We start from the raw sequence: 16341 nt of genomic DNA, 5'->3' as shown, positions 1-16341 counted from the left end.
AAATTAGTTGATATTTTTTCTTACATTTGATTACAACCTATTTTCCCTTCAATTAATGGGAGAAATAAGAGCATGGACATAATCATTCGAAAGAGGTTAACCTTACATTTTAATTAGTTCAAACTTGAAGAAATGATCATTTCATATTACTACAAATAGGTGACTTAAGAGTTAAGACTTTGAATAGAAGTAAAAGAGCAAATGAAGGGAACTAATCAAATGATAATCATGATGAAATTAATTAAATCAAGAATGCAAACCCTCTTATGACTATTACTCTTGAACTTCTCATCTACCTTAAACCCAACCAAACCAAACCAAACATGACAACAACAAAGACTCAAGACAAAGACATTAATTTATTACAACAATTGTCACAACTTATTCAACACATCAAAAGAATTTCAAATATTTTTTTTCTTATTGAAGTGAATTAAAGGAACAAAATTAATTAACATTTGTGAATGATTGAGAAAATGAAGTATAGGGCCCCAATGAATGTGGAGACAAAAGGGTGAGTCAAAGTCAACATTTTGGAAGATCAGAAGGTGGTGGTTGAAGCTTCTGGTTGGAGTCAGGTCCATCTAATACAAGCCATGCCATTCTCAATCCCCAACTTGTATGAATGTCTAAGTGACAATGCATGAACCATACTCCTGTTTTCACCAAAAATTCCACATGTCATTGTGACATAAACATTAAACAACAATGACTGAGACATACTACTTCTGTTAAGGTACACAAATATTCCAAAAGATTAGGACCTTCAAATGATTATTTACTAACTTCTTATTTACTACTCCCTCCGTCCTAAATTATATGACATTTTGGGCATTTCACACGTATTAAGAAATGTAATTAATTTTGTGCGGAAAAAAGATATTATGAGTTGTTTTACAAAATTATCCTTAATAAATGATATGAAAGAATAAATGAAAGAACTGAAAGAAGATAGAGTAATAAATAGTTAAGGATATAATAAGAAAAGTAACATTAATATTTCATTTGTATTGTAAAGCGACATATAATTTAGGACAAATTTTTTTTCCAAAGCGACATATAATTTGGGACAGAGGGAGTATCATTTTGCTGTACATTACCGTAAGGAAAAAATTCTCACTTTTATTTCACAGTGCCTTATGACACATTAATTATTTCATTGACATGCATGCATAAGTACCAACCTGGATTATCTGCAAAAAATCTAATGGCAACCCAACCACCAGCAGGAACACCAACAGTGTTCCTTTCAACAGGATCAACCAAATTAAATTTTGCAGGATCTTTATTAGCATCATAATTTCCAAAACCTTGTCCAACAACAAAAAAATCATAACCATGAAGATGCAAAGGGTGACTCTCAGCACCAAGAATATTAGTATCTTGCAAAACCAACTCAACACTAGTATTAAACTTCAACACAACCAACTTTGTATCACTGTTAACCATTGTGTTATTCGGCGTAGTTCCGGTGTAATTGAAAGGGTTCAACGGGGTTTCGGGAAAATCGGTTTTGTACACTCCATTTGAATTTGATTTTCCGAAATAGTATGCTTGCATAATAGAAACTGATGGAAGAACAAATGAGAAATTGTTCACTGAGGCTGCAAATTTTGTGTTGTTATTTGGACCTTGACATGTTGTGTTTTTTGGACAAGGAAAAGTTCCTAATCCAACGGTGAAGAAAAACTTTTTGTCGACTTTTTTTGGTACATTGATAGGAAATTTAGAATTGGCTAAGCTTTTGAAATTTTTTGTGAAATTTGATACAAAATTTGTGTCATTTATTTTTGGAAGCGTTGGTTTGAGAAATGGAAGATTTTTTATTGATGAATTGTGTTGCTTGTAATGCAAGATACCTGCAGGGGTAGAATTGTCAAATGTACCAAGGCCTGTGAAATAAGGTCTAGCAATCATGAAAAAAGTGGTGTTAGGGAAATATGGTTTGGTTTTGAGAAGAACATTTGTGGTTTGTCCTGGTGTTATGAGAAGTGTGTTTGTGTTGAATGGTTTGATGTATCTAGCATCAGCTTCAACAACTATTAAGGTGTGATTTGCAATGCTAAAGAAGAGTTCTTCATTGAGTGCTGCATTGATTATCCTTAGTAGATATGTCTTGTTTGGCTTCACCTTTAGTTTGAATGTATCTAAAAAAATCATGAATACAAGAGAAAGAATTAGTGACTTATCATAGATGAATTAATAATCATTTGTATGTAATAGTCTATTAATTTTCACATCTTAGTTAATTAGTTCTAAATTTTTCAAATGTAAATAATTTACCTTTAACATATTTCAAAATGAATTTATATAACATTTACTAAAACATTGTCTCGAGCAGGGGCAGACCTAGACTTTCGATATTGGTGTGGCTAAAATATCAAGGAAACTATATATATATTAACCAAGCGTACTTATGATACATTAAGCACATTAGCGAAAATGGCTTAGGCTTCACACTTTGAGTTGAACCAATGACACGCTAATTGTTAAAGGATTATCTACAGCAAGGCCGAATTAGAACACATGCAAAACATACAACATATTATATATATATATATATATATATATATATATATATATATATATATATATATATAATGGATTATTTAAGTCTACTATAAAAATAAAAATTGAGCTGTAATATGGTGTGGCAACGGCCACACCATGCCTTATGGTGGGTTCGCCCCTGGTCTTGAGATGACCTAAATTTCAAATGAAAATTCACTTCTAGTAAACTGACATTGATGTGAGATCAACGTACAATGTGACATGTCTAGTTAACATGTCACGTCATAGTCTCTAACGATAAAATGAGAGTTTTTTTTTGCCAATGTTTACAATTTTAATGACCAACTTGCTTATTCACTTGAACATATTCAATTTCAATGACCAATTTGCTTAGTCACTTGAACATATGTATCTAAAAACATTAATAATGCACAAGTTTCTAACACACTTTAGATATGTCTAAAAGATTGTAGATACTGCTACTATACATGCTAGTTTTTATACCTTTAGAGGAACAATTGTAGAATGGTCCCGGAAGACCATTGATTGTGTATGCATCTGAAACATTTGGTCCCCCTCCTGTCTGCAGTGCTTGATTTATAACTGCTTCTGGGTCAACATTAAACCATTCTCCTGAAATCCCACAACAATAAAAGTTACATCACTATATAAGTATTTGTCAAAAGTGTTGCATGAACATGGTTCTAAATTACGGTCAGCTACCACAATTGCGGCCACAATATAAAGGTTTTAGTGGTCTAAGCAACGGCATTATAACCGCATTTGTGGCTCCATTGAGGTTCCTAGTGTGACCACTACTGCAGCTACAACCGTAATTTAGAACGGTAGACTATAGCTATTAATTATACCAAAAAGGATGGGAATTTCTTTATGTGGTTTCTGAAAGGGATAAGATTCATTGTGCTTAGGAAGGATGATGATAGGTCCATAAAGAGTTGCTCTTAGCCATGATATGTGAGCATGCCAAAATAGGGTTCCTCTTTGTCCAGTAATGGTGAAGTTGTATGTGTATGTTTGGTTTGTTTGAATTGGACATTGTGTTACATATGCTGGTCCATCAGACCAACCAGTTGTTTTCTGCCTTATTCCATGCCTGCAAAATCAACAACCGTCGTATATTAAAATTCCACAATAATCTAAAATATTAGGTGCCTGCCTCCAATTGCGGTCCATAACCGCAATTGTGGGCAGTAACCGCAACTGCGGTCGCAATATAAAAGATTTAGAGGTCTCTACAACAACAATTGTGTGCATCGGTCACATTTGGCTGCAATATCAAAGTTTGCAGCATAACTGAACCACAATTTATAACAAAACGAAAAAATTATGGTTGCGGTTATGCTGCGAAACCTTTATATTGTAGTAAAATATGGAAAAGTGTGACCGATGCAGTCAAAGTTTCTGTTCGGAATCAGAAGACCTCAAAATCTTTTATATTATGACTGTGGAACTGCAATATAAAACTAATTAGTACATGCATATATACATACCAATGAATGGTTACATTGTTTGAGATATGATTAACCACCTTGACCAAAACTCTATCACCTTCTCTTGCCACTAAACGAGGTCCTGGGAATTTCCCATTAACACTAAGAATGGTTCTTGTGTGGCACAATCTTGTAACATTCAGGTACTCAATCTTGTACATGAAAAAAATACATAGTATAAATATTAGATGAAAATGCAATGGTAGAAGTAAAGTTAATACTGCATGCATGAGAGTTAAGTTATTGTACATTAAATGTATAGTGCCTTGTTCTGCTCACTACAAGCTCAGGAAGCAATGTTATAACACATAAACCAAACAAAAAAACTTTGAAAGAATGAAATTTGGTCAACTCCATTTGTTGTTGTAGTTAGGACAAGTGAACTAAGATATGTTTATATAAGAAAATGTGAGAGATATATAGATTCAATTTTGTGGTGGCCTTGTCACCTTGTCTGGTGAACATGGTTGTAGGTCTGATTTAATTTTAGAGTGGATGTGAAGTAATATTCGTGAAGTTACTTGAGTGCCTTTATTTGAGTATCACAATGACCTTTGATCATTGGATATGAGTATCTAAGTATTTATTTCAAATACTCTAGAAAATTGCTATTCTCCCATTTAAAATTACTCATTCTCTTAACTTAGCGGGAGTTAACTTCTGTTCGGCATTTTTCAGTGTAAGTTAACTCATGCTGGCACTATTAAGATCGGTTGAACCGGCTTAAAAAGTGATTGAATCGATCTAAAAAATGACAACGTAAGTTAACATACACTGAAAAATCTGTTGAGTGAAGGGAATGAGTAATTTTGAAAAAGAAAAGAGCAATTTTCAATACTGTATGATCACTTCGTATTCTAAATTTTTCCTCTATTTAGTTAAATAGTACTCAATTTGTTCAAGTTGAGTAATTTTTTTGTTCCATTATTTACTAATTTTAGAACACAAGTATTCCAAGTCACTTGGAATTTTGAGTTGAGTATTACTTTTCTCACCCTATGCCTTTCTTCGCGCGCCTTATTTTTTTCCAAAATTACCCTCGGAGTTTTCCGGATTTTATAATCCGAAATGATGTTCTTCCAGAATTTTTTTAATTTTAAGCTTTCTATTGCTGTGGAATTGGTTATGTACAAGCTACAGATTTTAAAAATAACGGTGCACTTAACATTTATGGAGAGAGGTATATTCTGCAATGTGCTGCAGATTTTAAATATAATATGAATGATATTACTGAGTTGTCTTTCTTAATTTCTTTCTTCCAAAGGCATCAACACTGAATGAAGTTTTCAAATACTTGTTAGGTCATGATTCTAATGCTTTGAAGTGAGTATTGAAACTTTACTTGTCTCATTCATCACAAGAGTTATGGACATGTCAACTTCATACTTTGAGCATTGTTATGTAGAGAAGTACTTCAACACCGGGTTCCAAGGATTTATTCTTCCCAACAAAATATCCCAACCATTTTTTATGCAATTCAAAGCTTGTTTCTGGAAAAAAGTATTGGTCATACTAGAGAAATCCTCCATATAATCACATTCCGGATTACAAAATCCGAATTGTTTAACGTATTCCGGATTATGTAATCCGGAAACATCATTTTTCACCCTATTTGTTGACTTTCAACGTGAGTTACGGATTTTTCCGAATTTTGTAATCCGGAAAGCTCAAAAAATAGGGCACGTTACATGATTTTTTCGGATTACATAATCCGAAAACCCCCTAAACACCCTTTTTTCATGGTGCTGATGCAATCCGGATTCTATATTCCGGAATGCACCAGCACCAAATTTTTCATATGTAACAAATCTTCTAAAATTCTATGTGCATCTAAACTCTTAGAACCAGGACAAACTTTAAAAGTAAGAGTCCTTAACGATGTTGAATTTGCAAGTATGAACCGTATCAAACTCATTGCATGCTGAGAAATTCTACTTGCTCTAACATGGATATTCACCATCTGCAGATTATTAAGGCAATCACTATTGCATTCTAACTCTTCTGAATGATCCGACACTTGTACGGTAGAAACATCGATGTAACTCCAAAGTGTAAAAATTAAAGTGTCAAAATACAACAATAAGAAATAAGCTAAGAAGCTTAGGTAATCATGTTTACATGTATAATAAGTTCAACCAAGCCAGGAGCACATTGGAGTGCACTAACAATATACAAAAGTTCTCTTCTATCATTTGCTCCATGATTTTTACACCCAAAATTCAAAATTCCATCATTTATACTTTTTTTCATGGTGCTAATGCAATCCGGATTCTATAATCCGGAATGCACAAGGGCATTTTTGGAAAATTTACAGGGCGCAGGAGAAGACCATAGGGTGGGAAAAATAATACTCTTTTGAGTTTTGACAGTTGAGGCAAAGGGAACAATGACCAACTTATATAGGTGACAATTCTCTCTCAAGATCTACTTTTTCATGGACATGACTAATTTTCTAGAATATTGCCAAATAGATATTTTCTTAACTAAACTTGTATACAATGCCATAGACACAGAAACATTTATTTTCATTAAATAGATACAATAAAACATTTATTTATATATTAAAACTCTTGAGAGTGTTTTGCAGTTGCATTGTATTTTTAGTGTAGAACTGTTAGGACAGGAGGCAAGAAACAATGTTATCTTTTTTTTTTTTTTTTGCAACAAAATACACTTCATTCAATTGCTAGAACAAGGATCCACACAATCAAATTGAAGAGTATTCTTATATTAATATTTACTCATTCATTTAGGTTTGAACTTAGGACCTCCAATTTTTATTCCTATATTTATATCAGTTGAACTACTCCTACATGGCTTTGGGTATCAAACAAGAATATTTTTTATGGAAGGTTTAGGAGGAAATTTTTTATTTTTATTTTAAATATGGACAATATAAAATATTTTCTAAAATCAATTAAGTGTGATTAACTATTATATATAATCATGATTTTGTTTGTATAATTTTTATAAAATATATATAAAAAATAAACTTAGCCTTCCAAAATCTGTCCGTCAAAAGCCCTCCAAAAACTCCCTCACAAACATACTCTTGAATTACACAAAGTTTAGAACTGTGTACGGAGATTTGTCCAATATATCAAATAAAAGTCCTTTTTTTTTAGAAAAATAAAAGTCCTTTTCAAAGGTACTAAATCAAGTCGAGTTCTGCTAGTGTTTTTGGAGGGAGGTAAATGTAAATATTTTTGTAAGTGTTCTTTGAACCCGAAGATCTTCTCTGCCTTAGAGTGGGGCAACATCCCCTCACCCTAAAATTTTGTAACCAAAAAATAAAATCAAGTCATACGTTACTTTTTCAAAACTCCAAACGCATCTTAACTTCATCTATCATATATGATATGAGAAAAATTGAGAGAATCGATTTCCAGGATATTTGGTTCGTTGCGTTCATTTTCTCAAAAAGGTGGGTCAAATAAATTAAACTATATCTATTTCTCCTTAAACTTTTATTTTATCACATGACAGAGCTACCAACAAATGCAAATGATCGATCTTTTCAATCAAAGAAAAAATTGTTTTTACAAAAGGAACGATATACAATTGACCATAAACAACGTTATTCAATTTACAATCTAATTAAGCTAATTTTCTTGCCTGTTAGATCGTTACTATCACTATGTTTTGGGGTGTGAGAAGGATGAATCAATTAAACATCTTGTCCTCGCTTGTGATTTCTTCCGCGTCTTTTGGTAGCTCGTACACGGGTGGATGGAAATTTCTATGGTAAACTCCCCCTGATGTGGGCAATTACTCGTGGCTCTCACGTTATTAGGAAAGATATTCAGTCTTGTTTTCAGATAATTTTGTTGATTTTTATCTGGATTATTTAGAAGGAATGTAAGGCATGTATTTTAAAGAATTAATGTTGGAGTAACTTGTAGATCGTATTAAGCTTCACTCCTGATGATAGCTGAAGACGCACATACCTATCGATTTTTCCGTCTTTCATTTATGGTGGTCTAATTTGTTGGTTTGTGTGGGCAATAATACAATGTGATGAACTTTGGTTTTCAAATTTCAACTAAAAAAAACTAACAAAATTTTTAGTTTGTTTTTAAATGATATCTATGGATATATGTATAAACCCGCGGATACCTCAAAATTCGTGGATTACCCGTTAAACGGATATTCACGCGGATATGAATAGGGTATATATTTCATATTTATCCAATAGAGCAGACACGGATATCATACTATCCGCATCAATGGATATCCGTTTACATCTCTAGTGAGGTAGTTCTCATATAAAATGAACTCATTCTTCCTATTCTTCATATCCATCACCTCTTGAATGGTAAAGAGCACTTGAAACAAATACCAACTTTCTCCCACTCAAAGTTCTCTGGTCCAGAATTATCTCTCATATCAACTTCGGATCTTATAACAAGGTATTAGATGCTTACACATATTTGAGAGAAACAAATTGACATGCTAATTAAATTAATTGTTATGTTAGCCTATCACTATTCACTACTCATGTGTGTGTTCTAGTATGTGTTAACTTGATATGTTGTAATGGTATGCGTGTTCTGTGTTCTGGTTTGTATGTTTTGTGCAGGGGGTAACTAATATAAATTAAAATATTTTATGGGGTAAATGGCTATAAGTGACAAATTTCAGGGGGTATTTTGCTTGTTAATTTCTATCATGTTTACTTAGTTTTTCTGCCATGAGTTAATTTGTCACAGTGTAAGCATTAATCTATCATGTAAGCATTGTCTCATAGTGTATGCATTAATCTGTCAATTGTTAAAGTACCTTAAAGTATCATAAGCATTATGGCAAGGCATTATGTAATAGCAAAATATTGTGTTCAAATTATGTTATTAATAAATTACACTTTTATATGGTGGAGGTGAAAGAAGTTATTGTTGCGAAATCTAATTCAATAAAACTAGAAGTATGCAACACCGTCCATGAAGTGGTGGATATGAAAAATATGAAGAATGAATTTATCTTCTATCCAAAAACTAACTCACATTGCATGAGTTTTTTTTTTATTGTAAATATGTGTGCGCGCGCGTGTTTATATAAAAGAAAAATCTCCCAAGAAAGCAAAAGAAAAATTGTTTGTACGAGGACCAATTTGCTTGATTTGGGGGGTGGTTATATTTGCTCATAATCGTTTAAAAAAAATGCAGATTTTTTTAATAAAAAATTGAAAAAATAAATAAAAAAATTTCCCTATGACGTGGCATGACATGTCAGACCACGCCACAGTGCCGTGTAGGCAGTCAACATGACGTGACAAAGAAGGTAAATTAACTAATATTTGACAATTTCATATGGATTTTTTCCTTTCTCAAATTTCAACAGAGTAATTACAAGATTTTAGAATTTCAACTAGGTATTTGTCTATTTACTCATTTTTAATTCATCAACTCTTTTGATTTTTTTTACTGAAACCAATCAAGTTACGCAGGAAATCTTACTATGTACCATGCATCAATCCAACACATAGAATTTTAACGTCACTACCTCAAGTAAAAACTTGACCTTATATTTGTCTTCAACAATGTAAACTAATCGATGACTTGACAGATGTGATTAATCAACAACATTGGGCCATGTAACTCTTCACTCCTTTCTTTATTCTTGTCAGATCGAATCCAATGAACCTATTAAAAATTCATCAATATCACCACTACCCAACAAAAATAAACCCATACCCTCTGGACCCCACTTACAAATCCCACCCCCCACAATCCACCGTCCATTCCTATTGGGTCCCACTTCATCCAACAGTGAATCTCAACACTTTCAAATTTCCAAATCCAAACACAAAATTTTTCATTTCCCGCGCAAACACCGACTCATTTCCATTGCGCCGCCCAATTTGAATTCACATGAAAAAAACGCGGCGAAACGTGTCCTACGTTTTACACTGTCATCCACTCATTCAACGCCACGTGTCACTTTGTTTTTAATTGCTTAGCTGTCACCCATTTCCCGTTACACTCACCTCTCACAATTCCCCACTAACTCTTTTCCCTCCAATTGTTAAAATTTTAAAAATAAATAAATAAATAAATAAAATATATTTATTTACATTAATTGTTTATTTTCTTTTCCTATTATATATACCCTTCTCATGAAAAAAACACTTTCAATCAATTTCACTTCTTGAAAGTTCAAAGTTCACTTTTTTATTGTGTAATTCATTTTGATTCTCTTGTATTTTGTTGGGTTTTGGAAAGAAGAAGCAAAAGGGTGTCATGGAAGATGAGTGTAGAACACCAAGGTTGCTGCAGAATCAGATTCCAGCGGTTTTCATTTGTCCACCACCACCGCCGAGGAAGAAGCCGGTTGTCGGAATGAGACGACCGCCGCCGAAGGAAGGGTACTTCCAACCACCTGATCTTGATTCCTTGTTTGTTTATGTAGCCAGAAAAGAAGCCTGTGCCTAGAAAGTTTCAACTTTTTTGGGTTTCATTTCTTGCTTTGTTTCATATTAGTGTCCTTTCTATTTATGGTTTTTCAATTTTTTGGATTTTTAGGAGTAGAGGAGAGTGTTTGTTTTATAGATTTAATTTAATTATATATAAGAATAATTGTGTATGGTATGTTATGGTTAGAGGTTTGTAGTTTTTTTTGTATGATGGTTTATGAAATTTGTTACACACAAAATGATAAGTGATTACATTTATCATATATATACATATATGGTTTGTGTCAATGTGAACTCTCCTTGAATTTTTTTAATGAAATGTTTGTGTGTTTTGATTTTTGAATGTTTCTTTGTTTGTGGGTTCTCTCCTAGCTAGTTTGTTAGTTCTAGCTTAGCTTCATTCTGGAAATGGTTTCATTTCTCTGACATTTGTTTACAATTTAACTAAGTTTATCTCTATGTTATGTAAAAGCTATTGAGAAATATAGTTTTTGATCTTTTAGTAGTTAATTAGTTAGAGAGTTATACAAGTGATTGCTTTGTGCTTGTTGAAGGCCTGAAAAAGTGAGCTGAAGTTAGTAGATTTTTCAGCTGGAAAATTCTCATATCTCTGCATTCTTTTGCTCGAAGAAATAGATAGCTACATGAGTGAAAAAGTTTTGGTATAGTAAATGTGAGATAGAATTATTATATCCAATGAATGAAAAAATAGATGTTGAGTACAAAATGAGATGACTTATACGCCAAATGTATGTTCAGTCAGGGGCGATTTTACCCCCCAGCTAGCCCGGGCACGCGCCCGGGCTCAACCCATACTTTCTTTGTATCGCTACGAGAAATTTACGAGAAATTTGACTTTTAGTGACGGCCAAAATCCGTCACTATAGGGCAAATTTCCGTAGGTAAATCTGTCTGTCATTGCCAAATGACTGTCACTGCATGTTTTCCACCTTTACCTACGGAAAAAACCGTAGGTAATTCTAAGGAGACCATTTTAAAAGCATTATGGACCTCTACCTACGGTTGTGGCTGTCACTAAAACTTATCGTTGTTTTATTTTGCCCAGGCTCCAAAAAATTCCTGGCTCCGCCACTGTGTTCAGTTTGAATTATTTTCATCGCCACCACATACAGGGCCTTTTGATGTCAAAATGAGAAGCGATGGATTGTTGCTTTTGCGTTGATGTGGTTATTCGCCATGATTTGCAAATGTGTATCCAAGCACATACTACCAAAGGTCTTTAGATTTTAGATAAAAATATATATCGATGTGACGAACGATCCTTGAGCATCTTCTCATGACCCAGTAATTGTATAAAATTTGATGGTTCAACTAATGGAAACAAACTTCTTGCATCAAAAGTAAGCAGTTAGGAGCCATCCTACAACAATCGTCATCTGGTCGCAAAACATCATGAGAAAAATCTCTGGCTGGATTGACTTATAAAAGTGCTTTTAAAAATATAAATTTCACATTTATATATTTAGTTGCTTTTAGTAGTTTTTTTGTTTTTGTTTTTTAGAATTGATCTTCACTTTAAGGATTTTATTTACCTCCAAACGTGATAATTTGCCTTAGCTTATGTTTGGTTGCGTGGCCACATTTCCAAATGCACGTCCACCCCTTGGAGGCAGAAAATTTGCTGCGATTTTGGCAAAACATAAGTCTCAACCAATTGTTTGTCCCAATTTCAAAGAAGCTACAAAACTAAACTTCTACTTGGACGTGGAAAGTTTACTGTAATTTTGGCAAACATGAGAAGGAATACCTAAAATTAGTACATAACCAACTATATGTCGTAAGCGCTAGCAACATGCCGTGGAACCAAACACATGTTTAATTTTATTATTCAACAACCTATATTTATGCAAACATATTTACACAAACGTTCGTTTACATTTAATTTATTTTAATCAAAATCTATGTTTATATCCACAAAATCAAATAGACATTTTCATTCAAATAATATTTGAAATTATGAAAATTAAAAATGAAGGCTTTAAATTTCAGGTAAGCACTAGAGGAAGGGGTAGACTCTTGGGAGTTAGGTTGGTATTTGATTTAATTCCAACATGTATTGCCCATGAGTTCAACTGAGCTTACCCACTCCAGGTGTTTGTTTCCTTCTTAGCACTCATGAAGCATATGAGTTTCTAAGTTTACATGGTATTAAAATTAGGGTCATAGACCCCGTGAAAAAAAGAAGAATCCAAAGATGCACTTCTGATTTTTTTTTCTGCATATAGCATGTTTAGTATTTTGTTATAAATTTTATGATCATTATTGCAAAGGCAAGATACGGTTGAATCGTTCCACCATCCAAGATTTTGTTCATAATTTTGTGAGCATTTATGCTAAAGGTGTAGTTTTTGTTAGACACTCTTACTATTTTTTTGGTAAAATATAATTTTGCTATTTAAAAGTAGAAGTGTATATTTCTTCAAAAAATGGTAATAGAAGAGGTCTGAATCCCAATAATTTTTTTTTTCAATTGTCATGACTACAAAAATCGATGCTAAATCTCTTTTCATGGGTGCATTGCTCCATGATGAATTGAGGATAATTTATCACTATAAAAGAAAATCTTATTTTCTTTATCTTTATTTTTACAATTAGTTGACATTTTTATCTCAAGGACGTCAAACTTTATATTCTCCATCCAAGATGTGATTTTCATCTTATACGTTCCAGAATCGAATCATAATTGTCATTAGGGGTAAATTATCTCCAATTTATCAAGTGTAATGTAGGTCTCGTTAATAAAGTTTTTTTTTTCTTACAATCAGTTGTCGATTTCATCTCAATAACATCAAACTTCTTCATCTCTTTCATTCAGCATGTGATATTTATCTCCTTCGTTCTAAAATGGAATCATTTTTGTCATCAGGGATAAATTGTCTCCAATTCAGGGGTGTAGCCCTTCATAAGGGAGGGGTAGCCTTGGCTACCCCAAAAGAAGTATTATTCTTAAATTAGTCGGAATGTATTTATATCCGGCTACCCCAAATAATAAACATTGGGCTACCCCAAACAAGTTTAGTTGCAAAAATTAGCATAAATAATAAAGTAGAAAAAACTACTACAAAATTGATAGATTTATTTGTATTGGTTTGATACTTTAGGTCTCAATAACAACAATAGAGAAATCTTTTTCAATAATAAAAATTATCAAGACAATAATCATAGACAAATTAAATGGACAATGAGTTTCTTGCAAATAAACTATTTATTTACATTTGAAAAGACATTATTAATCTATTATTAAACAGGCAGTTATTGATGAAATTGGGTTCTTCAAATGCATTTTGCCCAACGTTTTAAAATAGCGATTTTTATGTTAAGTTTCTAAGATTTGTTAATTTTAGTCCTTAATTTTTAGTTAGAGATTAAATTCAAGACTAAAAACACTTTTTTGTAAAATTTTAAAAAACTGAGACAAAAATTGAATAATTTTTTTAAAGACTAAACCTAAAAAATTATAATTTATTGGGCTAAAAATATATTTTATCCTTAAATTTAATACGTCTGTTTTCAAAAAAAAAATCTTCTTTATAGTTGGCCTCTGCATAAATTTTTTGCGAGCTTTGTCGCTGCTCCAATTCATCAAGGAATAGTGTATATCTCACCGTGTTGTACAATTCCCTAAATTGCTCAACATATTGGAACATAATTTATGGAATTCTGCTCTTCCCCCATCACAAAACACTCGCGTCCTGCAGCCATGCCCAAAATACTCCTGTGTTACTTAAGTAACGCTGCGCTACTTAAGTAACGCTTCGCAACTTAACTCACGCAGCGTGAGTTAAGTAACGCAGAGTTACTGTTTTCGTACAAAACTCATCAGTCCATACTCCAAGCACCATTTTCTTTCCCTGCACCTTCAAAAACCCAAAAAGTGTTTTTGAGTCAAAATCCTCATCCCAAATCATTGCAAATCGTCAGGAAGCAAGTTTCTACGCTCATCAAGCATCAAATGAGCACATGTCTAAGGAGCCGAAGCCGCCAAAAAAACCAACAAATGAGCACAATCCAATTGTTGGTGATAATACTCCCACTCCGGAAAAAAAAAAAAAGGAACAAGAATTTGAAGTCATGGACTACATGGAAGAAGAAGACAATTTAGGAATGTCACTAGACTTCTTAGATAGGTTATAGGTTATGACATTTTTTGGTCGGTAGGTGTTCGTCCTATTTTTTTGTGGTATTACACTCCGACATATTTTTTGGTGGCCGGTTATGTAATTTGGATATTTGTGGCCAATATGTAACTAATATTATATATTATATAAATATGTGAAATGAAATATTTTTTTGGTGGCCGGTAATGTCACACTAATTATTGCTCGCATTATGTAATTTAACGATGAATTTGGTTCATTTTGACCGTTTATGCGAGATTATGTAATTTTGGAAATTTGTGGACAAATTTGTGTAATTTGGATCGTTTACGTGTCATTAAGTGTGTTTAAGTGATTACGAGTCATTACCGGCGAATTTGTGAAATTTGGACCGTTTGGATCGTTATGTGTGATTATGTGATTGTGAGAAAAACGACGTTTTTGTGTAATTTTGATCGATTATGTCGTAATCTGGTTCAATTATGAGCGTGTAAAGATTAAGGATCATAAGTGACACACTATGCATTGAATGCATATCAGTACAGCATTAAATGTTGTACTAGTATAGCGTGAGTTAACTCACGCATGTGTTAACACTATGCGTAAGTTAACTCACACAGTGTTTTGCACATGCGCATCTTAATTAACTCAGCGTTAGTTAACTAACGCATAGTTTTACACTTGCGTTAGTTAACTAACGCAGGGGTATTTTGGTCAGTTTGGTTGGGTACGAGCGAAAAGTGCATGGGGAAGAGCAATATTCTAATTTATGATAGATGTTTTTTGTTGTTACAAGCCTATCGGATTATAGCTTCCTATAAATGTTTTGATTGAATTTTAAGTAATGTAGCGGGTCTCTTCAGTAATTACTTCTCTCTTTGAAAGGTTTTTTTTTTGGAGAGATTCTCTCTCTGAAAGTTATTGATAAGATCCAAAATAGGTTACAAGTTACAACCTGTTAATATCATGGGCCCTTCGTTAATGTAATGAATGTATATTAGAAAGAATGATTGCTTTTCTCGCACCCCCAGCCTGTTAATCATTTGGGAGATAACTCTTCAAGGACTTTTTTTAGTTTTAACACCTTCGATAGATAAATTTCGAAGGACATTTTTCTGCCTAAAGATACATTTGATGGGTCACAAAAACAATCTTCATTAGAAGGCTTCTTAAATGAAACCATATTTTGCTATAGAAAAAAATAACTTCAAGTTGGTATTTGAGCCAAAGTTGTCCGAGTTTTTAGGGTAGAGTCAATCATCGTCCCTTGGAGGACCTTATGAGTCCTTTTTATATAGACAAGAATGCAGAGACCCTTGGGATAATGTGAGGTAGATGAATGTTATAGATGGTAGGGTGTATTAACCATCAATCGTTGGCTCATCAATACAAGCATGAAACGTTATGGGTACCGGGAATCCAATGCTTCTATCATCAACAAGTTATGTCAACGTGCGAAGTTGTACAAAGATTCAAACACACTTTTTTAAGCTTTCTACAAGTTATGTCAACAAGTTATGTCTGGTATTTTGAGATCATACCAGACATTAAAAAAGTTTTACTATTTTTTCTTTTTTTTATATAGAATATAATTTTTTTTTTTTTGGTTACATATAGAATATAAATTTGAGATACATGTAAAAGCTAACAACTCAACCGAACACATTTTTAAACGTGCCACTGTCACTTCTCCAAGTTCTTGGGCTAATGGGAAACATTCAATTATACCTCAATGGCCTCATACATCCAATTATATTCCTACCCTAATTACACCGTAGCATTTCAACTTCAA

The 16341-nt window shown here is 33.0% G+C and overlaps 2 protein-coding genes across 2 annotated transcripts; one reads left to right on the top strand and one right to left on the bottom strand.

The window, feature by feature from the left end:
* Window positions 1–202: 202 nt before the first annotated feature.
* LOC146907553 (laccase-2-like) lies at window positions 203–4389 on the bottom strand. The gene is made up of 6 exons (XM_085724236.1): window positions 4272–4389; window positions 4023–4174; window positions 3381–3625; window positions 3016–3144; window positions 1185–2147; window positions 203–656 (listed from the first exon to the last, which is right to left on the bottom strand). Exons 1-6 carry the CDS (start codon window positions 4377–4379, stop codon window positions 526–528), a joined length of 1728 nt encoding a protein of 575 aa, XP_085580362.1. The 5' UTR covers window positions 4380–4389; the 3' UTR covers window positions 203–525.
* Window positions 4390–10142: 5753 nt separating this feature from the next.
* LOC146907552 (cyclin-dependent protein kinase inhibitor SMR4-like) lies at window positions 10143–10744 on the top strand. Its single transcript, XM_085727566.1, has one exon. It carries the CDS (start codon window positions 10259–10261, stop codon window positions 10448–10450), a length of 192 nt encoding a protein of 63 aa, XP_085583692.1. The 5' UTR covers window positions 10143–10258; the 3' UTR covers window positions 10451–10744.
* Window positions 10745–16341: the final 5597 nt, after the last annotated feature.

The sequence above is a fragment of the Medicago sativa genome, chromosome 7 (genome assembly GCF_051527215.1).
Source record: "Medicago sativa cultivar Bolivia chromosome 7, Bolivia_mono, whole genome shotgun sequence".
In the NCBI taxonomy this organism is placed as follows: Eukaryota; Viridiplantae; Streptophyta; class Magnoliopsida; order Fabales; family Fabaceae; genus Medicago; species Medicago sativa.
Note: the sequence above shows the minus strand (reverse complement) of the source record. Positions and strands in the feature narration are given on the sequence as shown.